Genomic DNA, 16,701 nt, shown 5'->3' with positions numbered 1-16,701 from the left:
CCTAAGCAAAAAAGGCTACGCACACTGGACGACTTGGACGCAGCAGGCGCTGGCGCAGGCCAGCACGGCGTGTGAGGTGTGCGCCAGCGGTGCGTGCACGCAGAACGGGGGCCGCAGATGAAAAAGTGTTTCTGGCTCAGTTACAGCTGCAAGCCGCAACGGAGCCACTGTCGTCGTTCGACGCGGCACACGTGGTGATTTATGAGTGCTCCGCGGACGACTCTCTGTCTGTCTCTCTCTCCGTTCGTCGGTGATTATTTCGTTGTGTATGTATCCCATGACTCCAAATGACAAACTGTGTGCGCCAGATTCTGAAAAAATTCTGTGCATCTACTGTGCGCCAGATTAAAGCCGTATGTGCATACTATTCTACGGCTCTAGTCGTCCCGAGTCGCTCCCGACTCCCGTGCCCCCAGTGTCGTGCGAGGGAGTTTTGTTGTAAAATTCTAGTGCCAAGGAGAAGGGCACGTTGCGTTTTTGCGTCCCCGGTAAAGGAGCTTAAAGGGCAGAACAAGTGGTGGGCAAGCAAGGTAAAGGCGAGCCTCGCATCTCCACGCCCGAACACGGGCAGGAGGCCCACGGCAACAGGTCCAGTGCAACGTGGGTGAGCAGACCTGCACCCCACTGCCTTCCTCCCAGTCACAACCCGCGCACACATTGTCACAACCACGTCTCGGCACGCGCGAGCATAACCGAAATCGCAGCCAGCGCCGAGTGCCGCGCCGCGCGCGAAAGCAGGCCCCTCTTACTGCGTCTCGCGCGTGATCGCGAAGCCCAAGACGCAGTGGCCAAAGTCGAGCGCCGCGATGCCGTTCGTGGCTCCCGCCGAGTCGAGGTGGTACCGCTCGTGGATCTCGTAGATCGAGCGAACGAGGAGCGCCGCCCGCGCGCGGGCCGCCGCGGGGAAGAGCAAATGGCTTGCCGGCGACCACGGCGCCGCCGCCCGCCGGATCAGCGCCGCCGCCTCGCCCTCGCCGCCCGCGGCGCGCTGCAGCGGCGTCGGCTCGCCCTCGTGCAAGCTTGCGCCGCTGCGCAGCAGGGAGAGAGCGCGGGCGGCGGTGAGGGTCTCAAGGTGCGCGAGCGGCGTCCAGCCGCGGCTGGCGACCAGCCAGGCGGCGAGGTCGGCGTGGCCGCGGCTGTTTGCAGCCTCCTCGGGCGTGCCGAAAGGCGTAGCGGCGCGGGAGGCGCCGTAGGAGGAGAGGAGCTTGGCGACCTCGAGGTGGCCCTTCAGGCACGCCACGAACAGCGGCGTGCAGCCGTCGCTGCGGGCTTGGTTGATGTCAGCGCTGGCCTCGAGAAGCAGCCGGGCGATCTCGAGGTGGCCCTTGTAGCACGCGATGTACAGCGGCGTGGTACCATCGTTCATCGCTTGGCTGATGTCAGCGCTGGCCTCGAGGAGCAGCTTGGCGACCTCGACGTGGCCCTTACGGCACGCCATGAACAACGGCGTGGCGCCGTTCTGCTTGGCTTGGTCGATCGCCGCGCCGGCCTCGAGGAGCAGCCGGACGCACTCGAGGTGGCCCTGGTGGCATGCCATGAGCAGCGGCGTGGCACCGTTCTGCTTGGCTTGGTTGACGGCCGCGCCAGCGTCGCGCAGCAGCTGGGCGATCTCGAGGTGGCCCTCGTAGCACGCGACGTACAACGGCGTGAAGCCTTCAGCGCTTGCATGAGCCACCGCCGCGCCAGCCTCGAGAAGCAGCCTGACGACCTCGAGATGCCCGAAGCGGCAAGCGGCGAGCAGCGGCGTGGAGCCGTCGTTGCGGGCTTGGCTTACCGCTGCGCCAGCCTCGAGAAGCAGCCGAACGCACTCGAGCTGCCCCCTCTCGCACGCGATGAACAGCGGCGTGACGCCGCCGTCAGCAGCTTGGTTGACCGCTGCGCCAGCCTCGAGGAGCAGCCGGGCGCACTCAATCTGCTCCTCCTGGCACGCGATATACAGCGCGGATCCGCCGCCGCCATTCGTTGCCCCGACGCTCGCGCCGCCTTCCAGCAGCAGCCGCACCGCCTCGGCCTGCCCGTGACGAGTGGCCCAGGTGAGCAGCGTGTCCTGCCTCTCGGTGTCGTGCCGCGCGTCGAGCGTGCCGCGCGTCCGCCGCCCGGAGAGGAAGGCGCGCAGCCATGCCAGGTCGCCCCGAGCCAGGTCGGCGAGGCAGGTTGGGCTTCCGGCGCCGCTCATGCGGGCTGTGATTTCAACCGTGGCGAGAGCGGCGGCGGTGGGTGCAGGTGGGAGATGGGAGATGGGAGAGGCGAGCTGGTGCCGCGTTTTTTAAATTCTACTAGAGTGAGGCCCTTGACGGGCCCCGCCCCCAATGGGGCGGGGTTGAATGGGCTAGCGCTGGCGTGGCGTTGACATGAGCACAAAGTTGCTAATGTGCGTAGACGAACAAACACAGAGTAGGGTTGAAATCGTCCACGTAAGGCTTAGGGAGTGCTTGGGGTGGCCTCAGGCATCCCCAAGGGAGTCGCAGCGGTGCCCCATAAGCAGCTTAGCGATTGTCGAACCTCGAAGCGCGTTCGTTTGAAGAAAGGCACCGGTACTATCGGGCCACCGGAGAGTCACCGGTAAACTTCGACACTTTGAGGGGTGAGAGCATGCATTATTGTGAAATATCATGTCACATAAGGTCGAGCTTGACCGCAGAAGCATCAAGAAGCGGATACTCCAGCTCGACTGTGCCGGCAAACTGCCTCCTCACGCCGGCCGGCTGCCAGCAGCCGTCGCGGCCCGTGGTGCACCAGAGAGAGAGGTCGATATGTTGCCCCCGCCGGCGAGTCCGCATGGCTCAGGCCGGCCAGAAGGTGTGTGGCGACGGCACCGTGGCAGGAGTGCGGAGAAGAGCTCGCCGAACGCGAGCAGCGGAAGGCCGAAGTGTGCCACGAGCGCGAGAGCCTCGCGAACGGGTGCAGAAGGAGCTCGCCGTGACACGATGCCGGGCGGTGGTGGTGCTCTGGCGGCTGTGCACAGTGGGAAAGGTCAGGCTGCAACAGCGTAGCACGATGGTAGTGCCCCGCTGCAGCCTGGCCTGACATGCACAGGGCGAACAGAGACCTTGCTATCGCCTGGCGCTCGTCTGGGCAAACTTTGACCGCCGCCCGGCTCGCCACGAGCACGCAGCGACAAAATGATGACCGTGTCGAAGTTGAGGCTGGTCGAGAGGAAGAGGCTGCCGTGCGAGCCGGCAACTGGCTGGCTCGGCGTGAACGGCCGGCGGCGACTTTTTGCCGAAGAGCGTGCCTGCCGAAGAGCGAGTCTGACTCAAAGTGCACGGAGTGGGTGCCGCCGACCGTCGGGAAGAGTCCGATGGGTGCCAGGAGGATCCAGAGAGCGATGAAGGCGCAAATTGCGCCGCCGAAAGCGGCGGTAGAGGCCAGGACGTGCGCGTGGGCCGGTCGGGCCACGTCCCCCACGTCCCGGGGCGAGCGATCGAGGGCCGCGGGGCTCGCCCCGCCGGCCGAGCGGTGCGAACGGCCGGTCGCCCGCTTCGGGTTGGACCCGCCGGGCGGTCCGGCGGCGGATGGCACGGCCGGGCGGGCCCCGGGAGGCAGGCGGGGCCGCGACAGGCGGCAGGGCAGAAAATCCCATTCGGAGAGTGGTTGGACAGACCCCTCTGCTACTTTCAATGATAGGGATTTTGGAGTGAGTCCGGACCAGTGCTACGGCCGGTGACAGCGTGCCTCGTGTCGGCTCCCCATCCATTCTTATCCTGCGTGTATGCGCGTGGGCCCGACCTCCATGCTTGGAGGTGTGTAAGACTGACTGAATGAAAACGGGACGCGCTATTCCCCCTCCCGGGCAATTTTTCCGCGTCGACAGCCTTCGCCAGAGCTCGGCAGGCGATGCTGTCCCTCTCCTGCATCTCCGCCGCCGGCCTGGTGGCCGGCCCAGCGCGGTACGCCACCGCCCCTTCCCGCGCCTTCGTGCGTGCGGCTGTCGCTGTGGAGAACGCGGCACCGGCTGGCTTCTACTGGGGATACGATTCATCCGACCCAGCCGCTGAGCTGGTCGAGCCTGAGCCCACTCCGCTTGACCGGCTCTCCTTTGGCCGGTTCGACGCCTCCAGCGACGCCATCAGCATAGATGAAGTGCACACGGCGCAGGCCAACTGGGCGAGCGCCATCAAAACCATCTCGGCGGTGCACGCCGAGGGTGGCGATTTTGTCGACATGGCGGCCACCGCGGCGGGCGAGCTGTACGGCTATGGCAAGACGAACGTGCTCTTCAAGCCGACCAAGGCGACGGAGCACCCCTTCCGCCCGACGGCGGAGGAGGCGATGTCGTACTTTGTCGGCGCCGAGGCGATGAAGAACGACGCCTTCAAGGGCGAGGACGCCGGCTTTGCGATCAACGGCGGCCGCGGCTGGAAGGACGTCACCTTCCGCAACCACCAGGTGAGCAGACGCCACGCCTGGGATCCGGCCGAGGCCGCGTCGGGAGAGCGCGGCAGCCGGGCTGGTGGCGCCCGGTTCGGGAGCTTTTTTGCCCGTGCCCCTGCTCCGCCTTGCTCCGCCCCTGCTCCACCCTGCTCCGCGCCGGCGCAGCGAGGAAACCCCTTCCCCTGCGCCAGGTCGAGCTCCTGGGCGACTCGGCCATCGCGATGGGCGACTACGTCTTCGTCGACGCCACTTCGGGCGACGAGGTGCGCGTCGAGTACACCTTTGGCTACCGCAAGGTGTGTGGTGCGTGTGCACCGAGCACCCTGTCAGGGCTCTGCACGCCTCTGCAAGTCACCTCGCCGCCTCCGCCCTCCCCGCCACCACCCAGCCCGCCACCACTCAGCCCGCCGCCGCCCAGCCCTTCGCCGCCCTACCCACCGCCACCACTGAGTCCGCCACCGCCGGCACCACCCTCTCTGCCACCGCCGCCCCTGCTTCCGCCGTCCCCACCCGCCATGACCACCCGCCCCGATGGCCGCCAGAATGAGGACGGCAAGTGCCGCATCTTCTTGCACCACTCGTCGGTGCCGTACGCGGCGGGCCCGGCGGCGGGCCCGGCGGCGGTGACGGAGGCGGCTGGCGGCGCAGAAGCTGTGGGCGGACTCGATCGCCTCCATCTCCAAGGTGTACGCCGAGAAGGGCGACTACGTCGCGGCGGCGGGCGAGGCGGCGGGCCAGCTGTACGGCTACGGCCACACCGACGTGCTCTTCAAGCCGACCAAGGCGACGGAGCACCCCTTCCGCCCGACGGCGGAGGAGGCGATGTCGTACTTTGTCGGCGCCGAGGCGATGAAGAATGACGCCTTCAAGGGCGAGGACGCCGGCTTCGCGATCAACGGCGGCCGCGGCTGGAAGGACGTGACGTTCCGCAACCACCAGATCAAGTGCTACGGCGAGGTGGCGCACGCGATGGGCGACTACGTCTTCGTCGACGCCACCTCGGGCGACAAGGTGCGCGTCGAGTACACCTTTGGCTACAAGCGGTGCGGCGACGGCAAGGTGCGCATCTGCCTGCACCACTCGTCGGTGCCGTACGCGGCGGCGCCGGCGGCGCCGGCCGCGGCGCCGGCGGTCGGCAAGGGCGAGGTGAAGCCCGCCGCCAAGGCGAAGAAGGCAAAGGCTGCTAAGGCTTAGGTAGGAGTACGGCGTGCGCCTTGCGGCGTGTGCCGGGTGCGGAGATGCACGTGGCTGTGTGTGGCCACCAATATTCCATGTGCGCGCGGACCTTCCGTCGTCCCCGCGGCGCCCACACTCGGGTGAGCCGTGGGTCCGCCGGTCCGCCCGCGGTCTCGCGGCGGGGTTCCGTGCCCTTGTGCCTTGAGCGCGCTTGCGGACTTTGGTCTTTGCGCGAGGGGATGGCGGGTGTGATATTCGTCTCCAGAGACTCACAAAAGACTATGGCATAGATTCACTATGATTCTATGGAGAAAGAAGCGACCGCCTCCCCGCCTCCGCGGTCTCTCCGAAGGGAAAGCGGCGGGTCGGAAAATATCTAGGAAAATATCAACGCGCGGAATGTACAAAGCATACAAGAAGAGGAGAAAGAAGAGGAGAAACACCAGTGATGACGAAACAGAAGCTAGCGCGGACGAGAGCAGGGCAGACCCGGGGACGGCGGAGCCGGAGCAGACGGCATCGGCCGCCGAGGGAACGTTGGGAAGAGGCACGAGGGAGGGCGGCGACCTCAACCGACTATGGAGGACCCGTCACCAGACGACGCAGGGCAGACGATGTGGAGGCGGAGCAGACGCGCAGGGCGAGACGAGGGAGGGAGCAGGACTTTGCGGAGATCAGCAGGAGGATGTACGACGAGATTAGGAGCAGCAGGGACCCGAGGGACCATGTGGAAGACGGCTAGTGCTACATAAGTCCCCTATCGTGGTGGAGGAGACGACCCCGGCTAGTCGCCGGCCACACCCACAAAGAACCCTGCACAAAGATCGCACGGGCGGGGACCTGTTCCTTTTTACCCATCTCACAGTAGAGGTGTCCGTTTTTATTTATTTTATCTCCGGTCTCCGGTCTCCTCTCCGCACTCCGCCCCACTCCGCACACTAGGACGGCGACCGCTGTCTGTGCCCTTCTCATGAACATGTACTAGACCTTTTGAAGTATAGCAAAGGGGGTAGAACACTCCCAGAACGAAGTGCCTGATCGACTGTCAGGCCAGCGGCGTGACAGGAGGAAGGCACCACGACCCCAGGGTGGGTGGGTGGGATACAAACAAGCCGACGGACAGCGAGAGACTGCAGCGCACGAGCTAGCACAAGCACAGAGGAACGCTCTGCAGCTACCACGAGGATCTCAAGTTTCGTAATCTCTCGAGTCGTTACAGACTCGGGGGGGGATCTGTAACCCGAGTGGTCAGAATTGGTTCCCCACAATATCAGCTCAATATCGAAGGTTCTCCTTCGCTCCCTCTGATCCTCCTCGCTCCCCTCAAAGCTCGAGGAAGGTTCGCGTTCCCTCTTCGAGATCATCTCTTGCTCCCCCCGCGGTGGGGAGCATGATAACGTCGTGGGGGGTCGGACCCCCCCTCATTAGCGTTCGGTGCACAATATTCGCTGTATGTCGGCGACCTAAAGCTCGGCGGCCGTCGCTCGCGCCGGCCGACTCCCTGTCCGGCGGCGGGGGCGGGGCGCTTCCGCGACATCGCCAGGCCGCGCCTCTCTCCACTCTCGGTGCACGTCGCTGTGCGCGGTGGCGGCCCCCGACCCCGCGGGACCGGAATATACCACAAATGGGTGAAAAGGAAATCGTGACAAGACGAGACAGCAGACACGATCGTGCGGCGCAACACCCAACCCGCAAACCGCGAGCGCGCATGGGGCGCGACCCAATCTACCCCACTCGAGCCCGCTACAGACGTAAGGCCACTCTCGGGAGCGTGCCTCCCAGGCTTCGTGTGATGCCGCGCCTCTCCCCCCCCTCTCGGGGAGGGGGCGGAGCGTCGACGCGGAGCTCAGTCGCCGCACACGTGGGACTTGGAGGTCAGGATGAGGCCGACGATGAGGCCATAGAGACCGAGCGCCTAGGGGCGGATGCGCGCGGGCGCGCGTCGTCAGCACGTGCGCACGCGCGGGCCGAGCGGCGCTGCGCGGCGGGAGGCGATGGGGCCGCGGAGTCGGCCACAGCGGGCGGAGCGGGGATGTGCGCGCGCCTCTGCGAAGATGAGAATCAGCACCATGCCGACGTAGAGCTTGGCCTGCTGCGCGTTGGCGCGTACGCCCGCGTCGCCGACGATGCCAATCGCGATGCCCGCGGCGAGGCCGCTGCGAGGGGGGGGGGAGGGGGGGGGGGGGGGAAGCTTCCATCGGGAAAAGTGGAAAGGAGGGATGGAGGGAGGGGGTTGGGGCGGCACACACCTTAGCCCGCACGCAAGGCCCGCCGCGAGGTGCGCGAAGCCGGTGAAGGAGGAGTACTTTGTCGTACCCTCGCTCGTCGGCGGCATGACTGCGGTCGGTCGGAGGAGGGGGTTGGGGAGGGCGGCCAACGGCTGTGGCGGCGCAGTCGGCAGGCGCGGGAGAGGCCGCGCGTGCACCTCCGTTGGCAATGATGACTGCGATGATGAGGCCGTAGATGCCGAGCACGCCCGCCATGACCACGGGGATGATGGACTTCATGATCAGGTCCGGCTTCATCACGCCCATCGACGACACCCCAACGCCAGACTTTGCAGTGCCGTACGCGGCGCCCAGGTCTGCGGCGCGCATGGGAGGGGACCGTCGGCTTGTGTGGCGGGAGGCTCGGTCGGTCGTGCGGCAAGAGGCGAGGGGCAGCGGCGCCGCAGCGCGGCCAGGCCCACGCTCGCGCATCGGTCACGCGCGCGGGGCACAACTTTGCTGAGAATCCAGCGCGGGTGCGCAAAATCCACAGGCCGCTGGAGCATCCCCCCCCGTGCGCTGGTGCGACGCGGGAGCACGCGCGAGGGCGGCCGGCTGGGTGGGAGGCGACGCACTCGCAAAGATGAGCGCCACGGCGGCGCCCATGAAGCCAAAGAAGGGCGCGGTCGCTGGGCAGAGCGCGTCGATGGTGCCGGGCATTTTGCAGCGATGCGGGAGGGTCCTGCGAAGGGAGGTGCCCGCGCGTGAGGCGGGATGTGCCCTTGTGCCCTCGGCGCACGCAGACTGCGGTGTGTGGGTGTACGGCGCCGCGCGTGCGTGCGCAGGGGAGCACACACAGCGCTTACAGAGCAGGCTTGACACAGGTCGAAAGAATTTTACATGGGCTCGAGGGGGGCGGCACATAGGGGGAGGGGGAGACGCCGATCCGGGAATCAAGTTGGTGCCGGCGCGCGGACAGACTCGAGGCATTAGAGCACGGGAGGCGATGGAGGGCCAGCCTAGAGGCCGACGAAACCGCACTAACACAGGTACACCACTGGAGCCGCCTAAGCGACTCCCGCGAGGACGGAAGAAAGGCTGGAGCCTTGAGACCGCCGCGCCTGCGCGCCTTGGGCAGGTGCTTCGTTGGGCCCACCGGGTGCGCTCCTCCCCGCGCCGCCCCCCTGCTCCAGCTGGAGCGCGCGTGGTTGCAAATGGCGTCGCACTTCCTCCCGCCCGCGGGCTCTGTCTCACAATGCTTTGTCCCGCAAGTCCCGCAAGCAGCCGCAGCCGCGAAACGGGAGCATGAAGTATGTGCTGACCGCCGCGCAGGCAGGCCATGTCGGATGGCATATTGAGGCTCCTACTAGGTTTGCGCCCTCCCACTCCCCGCGCCACGCCTGCCTCGATGCCGCCATTCTTGCCCGTCTGCTTCGCGCGGGTGCGCGCGAGGGCCGCCCTGTCGTCAGGGCTGCGGCCGAAGTCAAGGATGAGGGCGGCGGCGTTGCCGGTTGCCTCGTCGGCGAAGGCAGCGGCGCCCTCGGTCTGGGTTGGGGGCATGTGGGGCTCCACCGCCTCAAACTCGGCCCTCGCTCGGCCCTCGCCTCCTCAACCTCAGCGCCACTGTTGCTCTGGGAAAGCTCGCGCGCCAGCGCGCACCACTAGCTTCAAGCGCCAGCGCGGCGCGGTGGTGTGTATATGCTGCCTCATACGTACACGCCCCACCAAGGTATTCCCAAAGGGACGATCGCGGGCCACGTGTTCCCCGGCTCCGTCATCCTCCTACTTGGACTGCATTGGGCCGCGGGCATCGGCCGCTGCATCGCTGTTGGCGCGCCTTATTCGCGCTCATGGCACGCGCTGCCGTGGCAGCGGGGGGTGGGGGCCAGGCCGTGGGAGCCGTGGCTGAAGGTATTCTTCACGTTCTTCATGGGCATCCTCATGGAGCTCTACTACAAGGACCCATGGAAATACGGCCTCGACTGGTGGTGGCGGCCGCTGATATCCGAAGACGGCGCGCACTTCACGTTCGTCGACTCGTGGCACCACGCGTGCATGCACCTCGCGTTCCTCGCGTGCGGGCTGCTAGAGCTGGGCGGCTTCTACCTCGCCGCTAAGGGCTACGCCTCGCCGCTGCAGTGCAGCCTCGAGCTGGCCATGCTCGCGCTCGCTTTCGCATTGGAGACCATAATGGGCGTGCTTCACGCCCTCGGGGGCGAAGGCCTGCCCGCGGAGATTCACAAGATGCAGACGCTCTTCTTCACGGTTGCCGCCGCCGCTGCCATCTCGGAGGCGTCTCACGGCGGCCACGCGCGCATCGCGCCATTCGTACGCGTGACCGCGACGGTCGCAGCAGGCGTGTGGATGTGTTTCAACGCTCTTGTCTACGCCTGGCAGTCGAACGGGAACTCGGCGTGGGCGCGAGACCCAATGGCGGCGCACGTGCTCGTCGTCTACGCCGTGGTCATCGTCTACGTGTCCATCGTCCTCGTCGGCGTCTTCATCGGTGCCTCGAGCGTCATTGCGCGTTATTGCTCAGGCGACCGACTACTCATCCATCCGGGAAAGTCGCCGCTGCGCGCGGTACAGCCCGACCTGGAGGTAGCTTCGATAGACGGCGATATCTACTGACGCCACCGCCCTCGCCCTCGCCGGCGTGAAATGAAAGAGGGAAGAGCGTCGGGGGCCAAGCGAAGCGAGTGGCCAAAAGGAGGGCTTCATGTCATGTTCAACTAGCGAGCAGAGCAGATAGTTTAGGGAATCGCACTTTGGTGGGGGGGGGGGGGGGGGCGAGCGAGCGAGCGAGCGATAGTGAGGGAGTGAGAGAGAAAGAGAGAGAGAGGAGAGAGGAGAGATATAGAGAGTGAGACAAAGAGACAGAGAGACGGAGTAGGTAGAGAGACTCCTCTGCGCCAAGTCGGGAGCAATCGTGATCAGTCCCGCGATGGATATGCCCAACCCACAAAATGAATACGCATCGCCTTATGCTCTGGTTTCGCCCGCACTGACCACTGTGACCGCGCCTCCGCGCGCGTGTCATCCTGATCGGCATATCGGCGCACTTGGCGTTTTATTTATTCATTTCTTGCAATATTCTTATCGGGCGGCACTCCCGAACGCGACGGGTGAAGAACGGATGGTTTTGCCGCATGGCTGCTCGGCGCTCTCCCCATCCACGCGCCCGGAGGATGCTCTGCTGCTTGCCTTGCACACCTCGCGTTGAGACCTCCAGACCTCCGCCGCCGTGGAGCCGACCGTGGTAAGTGGGCGGAAGTCTTGTGAGAGCGTTCCCGGGTGGTGCTTTGGTTTGGGCAGACCTTCTCGGGCCGCTCCGACTCACTCCCCACTTTCTCGCACACAGGCGACACGAGCACGGGCGACTCAGGGCTTTCTCTATTTCCCCTCTCTGGACCCGCCCCACTATGTGTGGTCCGGGCCCTCATCAAGATGATGGCAGACCCAAACAACCGATTGTGGTCGGGGCAGTCGGGGCAGGAACCTGAGAGCCACTGCTCACGCTCCACGCCCCCTCCCTCCGCGCGATGCACTGCGCGAGCACGTACCGCAGGTCTCTGCTGGGCGAACCTAGGCAAAGGACCCGCCCCCCGCGCCGACGGCCTGCGGGCCCAGGTGCGCTTGCCGCCGCGACGGGCTTACCTTTCGTTTTTGAGAGTCAGAGTCGTTCGTTCGTTATGGCTGCTGATGCGTGTGGTGCGGGCACTGTGCGTCGGCCATCTTGTGGAGTCCTGTAAGCAGCACGTCCACTGCATCTCCGGGGTCATCATCGATTGAGTACTGGAACCCATGGGCGACGCGGGTCACGGCATGGCCAAGGGCCGCGACGCGAGCAGAAGGCATGCGGCCGAGCTCGCTCTCGAGAGTCACGTTTCCAGCCAAGAAGGGCTCGCGCTCGATGAGCACATAGCCCCCTCCAGCGGAGCCTGCCGCCGCCCAAAACCAGGGCGCAAGGCCGCTCGAAATCGCGGAGAAAAAGACGGGAATGCAGCCCATTGCCACGTCATCACTGACAGACTTGCGGTCGGGGCTGTCCCCACTGGGCTCCAGGCAAAAAACTGCGCGCTGCTTGTCGAGCAGCGACGCGCCACCTCGCCACGGGCTCACGGTACAGCGCGGGTGAGCCTCGCATTGCTTTACCACGAGAGCCCGAACCGCAACGTCCCCGTGCGCCGCACTGCCAACAAATAGCATGGTTGGGGAGATTACTGGGCGATCCAGACCGTGCTGCTCGCGTTCCCATGGGGGCGAGAAGCCAGCCCGCGTCTGGCCGCTTGACCAGTGCACACTCGGGTATGGCACGGAGATCAAGTTCGGGTATGTCGAGCTGATGTTGCTGCTAACCTTCGAGAGATCTTTCCACAGATGGCTCCGCTTCGCTGTGTGATCATTGAGCGCCTCCGCCCTCACCCGACGTTCGAGCGACGGGGTGATGGAGTGCAGATACCCCACACGCATCATGAGCTCGTATGGAGGCTTCGGGTGCGCGAACCAACCGCCGCACTGCTCAAAGTGGTAGTGGTGCGGCAAGCTGAAGAAGTGCCGGCAAGCACGCCATGGCTCGCGCGCGTGTCGAAGCGCAAGCCGCACCGATTTTGCGCTCAAATTTCCAGATTGGCACAATTCGAAGTAAAGACTTGCTCTCTCTCTTGGCCGTGGAGCGATGGGTGCGAAGAACAGGTCTGCTTCCTCTGGATCAGTTGTGCGGCAGCACGACCGCCGCAAGCGGTACTCGAGGATGCTCGTCAGCGCATACATGTGTTCTCCTTGCTCGTTGGGGTCCCATGGACCGGGCGTGTCTGGCCGCCGATGGAACGGGTTGTGCGCCTCTCCATATCCTGGGTCCGTCAGCGGCGGCTCAAGGTCGTAAACGTAGACGCGAGCCGAGCAGTTGCAGGGCCTGACGGACACCGCCGGCAGCTTCCACTGCGACCGGGCCGCTGTGCTGAGGAGAGTGACGAGGAGATAATTCAGGCTCATGGTCGTTCGAGAGGTCGCGGCCCGGAGGGGGCAACACCGAGGTTCGACGCTGTTCACAGCATTGTTATTGAGAAGATAATACCTCCTATGGCGCTGTGCGCTGGTCTATGAGAGGTTGAGGTGCGAGCCCTGGAGGCCCTGGGAATGGGGGGAGACTACCCGCGGGCCTAGAAGGCCCGCGCGCAGGGGGGTGGGGCATTGAGAGTTGTTGATGTTCTGCGCGTCGCCACAGACGGCGGCGCGCGAGAGCTGTTGCGAGTGGAGAGAGAGAGAGAGATTTTTAGAAGCCAACAAGAAATGTGTCACACACAGTGATTTGGGCTCGGCAGCTTCTCGACTACCAGCCGGAGCCGGAGTCGGAACCGTAGCCGAGATGGTCGTCGGAACCGTCGGAACCGTAGCCGAGATGGTCGTCGAGGGTGTCGAATATGTCATTCGCCTCGCTAGTAGAGCCGGTGCCGCATGAGTCTTGGTCGGAGGAGGAGTCGTCGGAGGAGCGGTGGGACGCCTCGCGCTTGTCGCGCCTGATGCGCTCCGCGAGGGGGCCGGGGTCGTAGTTGTCGTGCTCCCGCGTCGGGTAAGACCAGATACGAAGGGCTCACACGTGATACGATTGAGGTGCGCTTGCCTTTCGTACCAGGAGTCGACGCTCGCCCGCTTCGAGCCTACCTCGATGAACTAGTACGGAGGCAACCCTGGCCGGAACACATAATCGAGTGGCACTGCCAAAGGATCAAGATAGTGACGGTACGGCAGAAAAATATCATTGAACGGCTCTCAAATGTCAGTGACCCCAAAAGACCGCAGCGGTGCGCCTGTCAGGCGATACAGCAGCGACTAACGTCTTTCGGGTTCGAGCCTCTGCCGATGGCGGAAGGGCATATCTTCTGCATTGGACGTGAATACAACGGCCCGCACGCCGAAGTGCTACGTCGGAGCAATAAAAACGTGCCCATCCCAACCGAGAGAGACATGCGTGTTGCATGGGATAAGGCACTCGGAAGCCTTCCCGCGAGCGTACGAGAAGCGGGGAGAGATCGCGACTGGAAGAAGGTACTCGCGGAGACACTTGCGGAGACGGACGAGACGTGTATACCATGCGAAGACGCGGTTACTTCGAACCAGGTTTCGCAGGTGAAGAGCGTCCTGCGAGGTAGCGTGATAGGATGGCTGGACAAGAATGTCGGAGAGTGTTTTGTTACGTGCCCCGTCACGTACGAGAAGACGCTAGACGCGCTCTTCGACACTTCAAACGGCAACTATACGCGTGTGTATCCGCTAAAGGACACGGCATATAAGAGGAAGAAGCATGGAGCTGAGGATCTGCTCAAGAATATGACGACGGAGGATCGGTCGCGAGTACGGGCGAACCAGCTGAGTACTGACGGTACGCTCGACGCGACGCTGATCTCTGCATGGCGATGGTTCTACAGAAAGAAGGGATGGCACAAGATCACTAAATTCGATAGCAAAGGAAGGATAACTGCGCCGTACGCGCTGTATAAGGCAAAAAATGTGACTGACCCTCTTGTGCGAGAACGGAAGCTGCACAAGGCGAGGCCGATCACGCCGTACGCGAAGCATCCGATGGCGAAACTTTTGAGCCTCGTGGGCCGGGCGTGGAGTTTCGCACTCCGGCACCTGAAGGGTGAGCACTTCATTCAGCACGACTGCCAAAGTGTACCCCGGATGCTGAAGGAGGCGGCTGAAGCGCTCCGAGGGAAGGGAGAGCTCAGCTACGAGATTAACGACGTCGACAGCTGTTACCCGAGCATGCCAAAGGAAGCGATGCAGGTGGCGATGAGGGATATTCTACGCAATGTACGCCAGAACCTGCCACCGGGCGCGGGAGAGGACCCGAAAATACTTGTACCGAAAAGAGGCAAGAAGAAGTGCTCGTGGGCACAAGAAGGGGAAGTGTGGGGACACGCGTCGATTAACTTCTCGACGATGCTCGAGGTAATCGATTTCGATCTGGATAACTGCTATGTCATTACGTATGACGGACGCTTGCTGAAACAAACCCGCGGAATTCCAATGGGGAGTGCGCTATCGCCACCACTGGCGATAGGAACTCTTGCGTGGATGGAGCACGAGTGGATGCAAACGTTCGAAGATGATGCGAAAGCGCGTTTCCGTATGAAGCGCTACATGGACGATGTGATCACGGTGACTGCCAAAGACGATAGCGCATGGGATGTCGATCGTTTCCGGGAGGATTTCCGTCGTTCTGAGTGCTACTGGGCGCCTTTGAAGCTGGAGGCAGCCGATAACGCTCATTTTTTAGAGACGGCTCTCGAGCTCGACGCGAACGGAGGTTTCCGGACGAGACTCAAGAACGTCAATGAGGGCTGCGAGAGAGAGCCTCGGGTGTGGCGCTACCATCGCTGGGATAGCTTCACATGCGCGAAGATGAAAGAGGGAATAGTCGTTGGATGCCTGATCAAGGTGAGTGCTATGGCGAGCGATGACGAGGGGTTCGCGCTCAGCGTGACGAGCAAACTCAGGGAGTTCATGGCGCTCGGATACCCTGCACACGTGCTCAATGGGGTGATCGGGCGCGCGTTTGCTCGGACAAAGGACGAACGGCTCCTACGAGCAAGACAGTGTTCGCAGTGGTGAGGAGGTTTCTTGCAAAACCCTTACCCAGACGAACCAAAAATCCAAAAAGACAGACAAATGTATTGTGTCGGGCTACCGTCCAAAGGCGGGTGTAGTCGACCAAGGGACCACGAATCTGGTCTGTCGACAGCACGAATTTGGGATGGGACACCTTCGGGACCCGGCTGCGTGCTACTTGGATAGCACGCTTTCGGAGTACCGACGGCTAAGGCCGAGGCAGAAAAGGTTTCTGTTTTTTCTCCGCTTTTCTTCACAGGATCTTCCTGTGAAGAGAGACGTAGAGAAACAGATCTTTCAAACTCGGTGTCGAACCACCAGCCCGACGCTCACTACAAGTGAAGGGCTGTGAACAGCGAGAGTGGGGGTTCGCACAAACATGGCGTCGCCCCCCGGGGGGCCGGGCAGGAGCGCGACGAGCCCCGCGCAGCAGGGCGGCGCGAGCGAGCGCGAGATGCGCGAGAGGCGCGAGGCGGCGGAGCTGCGAGAGCTTCTCCTGAACGGCGAGGCTCGTAGTACCGACAACATGTATTCGCCGCTGTCGGCCGCACCATCGCCCGCGCCCGCGCCTGCGCCTGCTCCCTCTCGAAAGCGAAAGCCGTCCGCCGAGACGTGCTGGGGCCAAGAGATTGCCGGCGGCGGGATGCATGCAAAGGTGGAAACGCTATCTACCGCCTTTCGGCAGAAATTCTGTCCCGCCTGCCAGAGGGGCGGCCTTCTCATCCCCGCCTCGCGCGTGCGCGTCCACGACCCGCTGGGCTCGGCGGCGCCGTTCAACCAGCACGGGGTCGGCGTCTGGAACACGGCGGAGGGTGGAGCGCCGTCGCCCCTGTGGCCAGCGCATCGCGTCGTCAACCAGCTGTGCAGCTCCGTCGGACCAAAGCTGGTGCTGCTGCGCGATCCGACGACCGCGACCATTCCGGGCCTGCTCGCTCTGCCCTGCGCGGCCGGGAGCTTGATCGCCTTCCGGGTGGGTCGCACGCTGCAGCCGACTAACCTGCCGCCGCTGCTCCTCAAGTCGCTGCCACCGCTGACGTCGGACCCGCCGCTGCCGCCGCAGCTGCCGCAGCCGCTCGACTCGTCGGGCCTTCCCCCGCCGCCGCCGCCGCTCGCGCCCCCTTCCTTCCAGGCCTCTTCGTCGGCGGCGTCTTCGCCGCCCGCGAGCTGGGAGCTCGACTTTGACTTTGGGGCGGGGGCCGACCTGAGCCGGAGGGCGGAGGAGCTCTTCGACGAGCTCCTCTCTCCGCCCGCCTCGCCGCCCGACTGCACGGCCCGCCCGCCGGCAAAGAGCGAGCAGAGGGCAGCAATCGGCGGTAGATCAGACACCTGC

The 16,701-nt window shown here is 64.3% G+C and overlaps 6 protein-coding genes across 6 annotated transcripts; 3 read left to right on the top strand and 3 right to left on the bottom strand.

Annotated features, from left to right (window-relative positions):
* Nucleotides 1-745: 745 nt before the first annotated feature.
* On the bottom strand, nucleotides 746-1,401 carry EMIHUDRAFT_359788 (hypothetical protein; the record flags this gene model as incomplete). The annotated part of the gene is made up of 1 exon (XM_005758123.1): nucleotides 746-1,401. Exon 1 carries the CDS (start codon nucleotides 1,364-1,366, stop codon nucleotides 746-748), a length of 621 nt encoding a protein of 206 aa, XP_005758180.1. The 5' UTR covers nucleotides 1,367-1,401.
* A 1,182-nt stretch (nucleotides 1,402-2,583) lies between these two features.
* EMIHUDRAFT_359787 (hypothetical protein) lies at nucleotides 2,584-3,562 on the top strand (the record flags this gene model as incomplete). The annotated part of the gene is given in 2 exon segments (XM_005758122.1): nucleotides 2,584-2,753; nucleotides 2,770-3,562. A coding segment is annotated over 1 exon segment (407 nt), but the record flags the coding sequence as incomplete, so codon positions are not given.
* A 275-nt stretch (nucleotides 3,563-3,837) lies between these two features.
* Nucleotides 3,838-5,568, top strand: EMIHUDRAFT_219806 (hypothetical protein; the record flags this gene model as incomplete). The annotated part of the gene is made up of 5 exons (XM_005758121.1): nucleotides 3,838-4,389; nucleotides 4,566-4,724; nucleotides 4,917-4,958; nucleotides 5,059-5,460; nucleotides 5,539-5,568. The coding sequence occupies 5 exons, from the start codon at nucleotides 3,838-3,840 to the stop codon at nucleotides 5,566-5,568; spliced, it is 1,185 nt and encodes a 394-aa protein (XP_005758178.1).
* A 1,592-nt stretch (nucleotides 5,569-7,160) lies between these two features.
* ATPVc/c (vacuolar H+-ATPase V0 sector, subunits c/c) lies at nucleotides 7,161-8,633 on the bottom strand. Its single transcript, XM_005758211.1, has 6 exons — nucleotides 8,615-8,633; nucleotides 8,393-8,499; nucleotides 7,976-8,134; nucleotides 7,800-7,887; nucleotides 7,595-7,706; nucleotides 7,161-7,465 (listed from the first exon to the last, which is right to left on the bottom strand). The coding sequence occupies exons 2-6, from the start codon at nucleotides 8,475-8,477 to the stop codon at nucleotides 7,397-7,399; spliced, it is 513 nt and encodes a 170-aa protein (XP_005758268.1). The 5' UTR covers nucleotides 8,478-8,499; nucleotides 8,615-8,633; the 3' UTR covers nucleotides 7,161-7,396.
* A 429-nt stretch (nucleotides 8,634-9,062) lies between these two features.
* Nucleotides 9,063-10,388, top strand: EMIHUDRAFT_219803 (hypothetical protein; the record flags this gene model as incomplete). The annotated part of the gene is made up of 4 exons (XM_005758120.1): nucleotides 9,063-9,127; nucleotides 9,227-9,300; nucleotides 9,499-10,199; nucleotides 10,347-10,388. The coding sequence occupies 4 exons, from the start codon at nucleotides 9,063-9,065 to the stop codon at nucleotides 10,386-10,388; spliced, it is 882 nt and encodes a 293-aa protein (XP_005758177.1).
* A 1,059-nt stretch (nucleotides 10,389-11,447) lies between these two features.
* Nucleotides 11,448-12,752, bottom strand: EMIHUDRAFT_219802 (hypothetical protein; the record flags this gene model as incomplete). Its single annotated transcript, XM_005758119.1, has 1 exon — nucleotides 11,448-12,752. The coding sequence occupies one exon, from the start codon at nucleotides 12,750-12,752 to the stop codon at nucleotides 11,448-11,450; it is 1,305 nt and encodes a 434-aa protein (XP_005758176.1).
* Between the last annotated feature and the right edge of the window lie 3,949 nt (nucleotides 12,753-16,701).

This window comes from Emiliania huxleyi, assembly GCF_000372725.1.
Source record: "Emiliania huxleyi CCMP1516 unplaced genomic scaffold EMIHUscaffold_88, whole genome shotgun sequence".
NCBI lineage: Eukaryota > Haptophyta > Isochrysidales > Noelaerhabdaceae > Emiliania > Emiliania huxleyi.
Note: the sequence above shows the minus strand (reverse complement) of the source record. Positions and strands in the feature narration are given on the sequence as shown.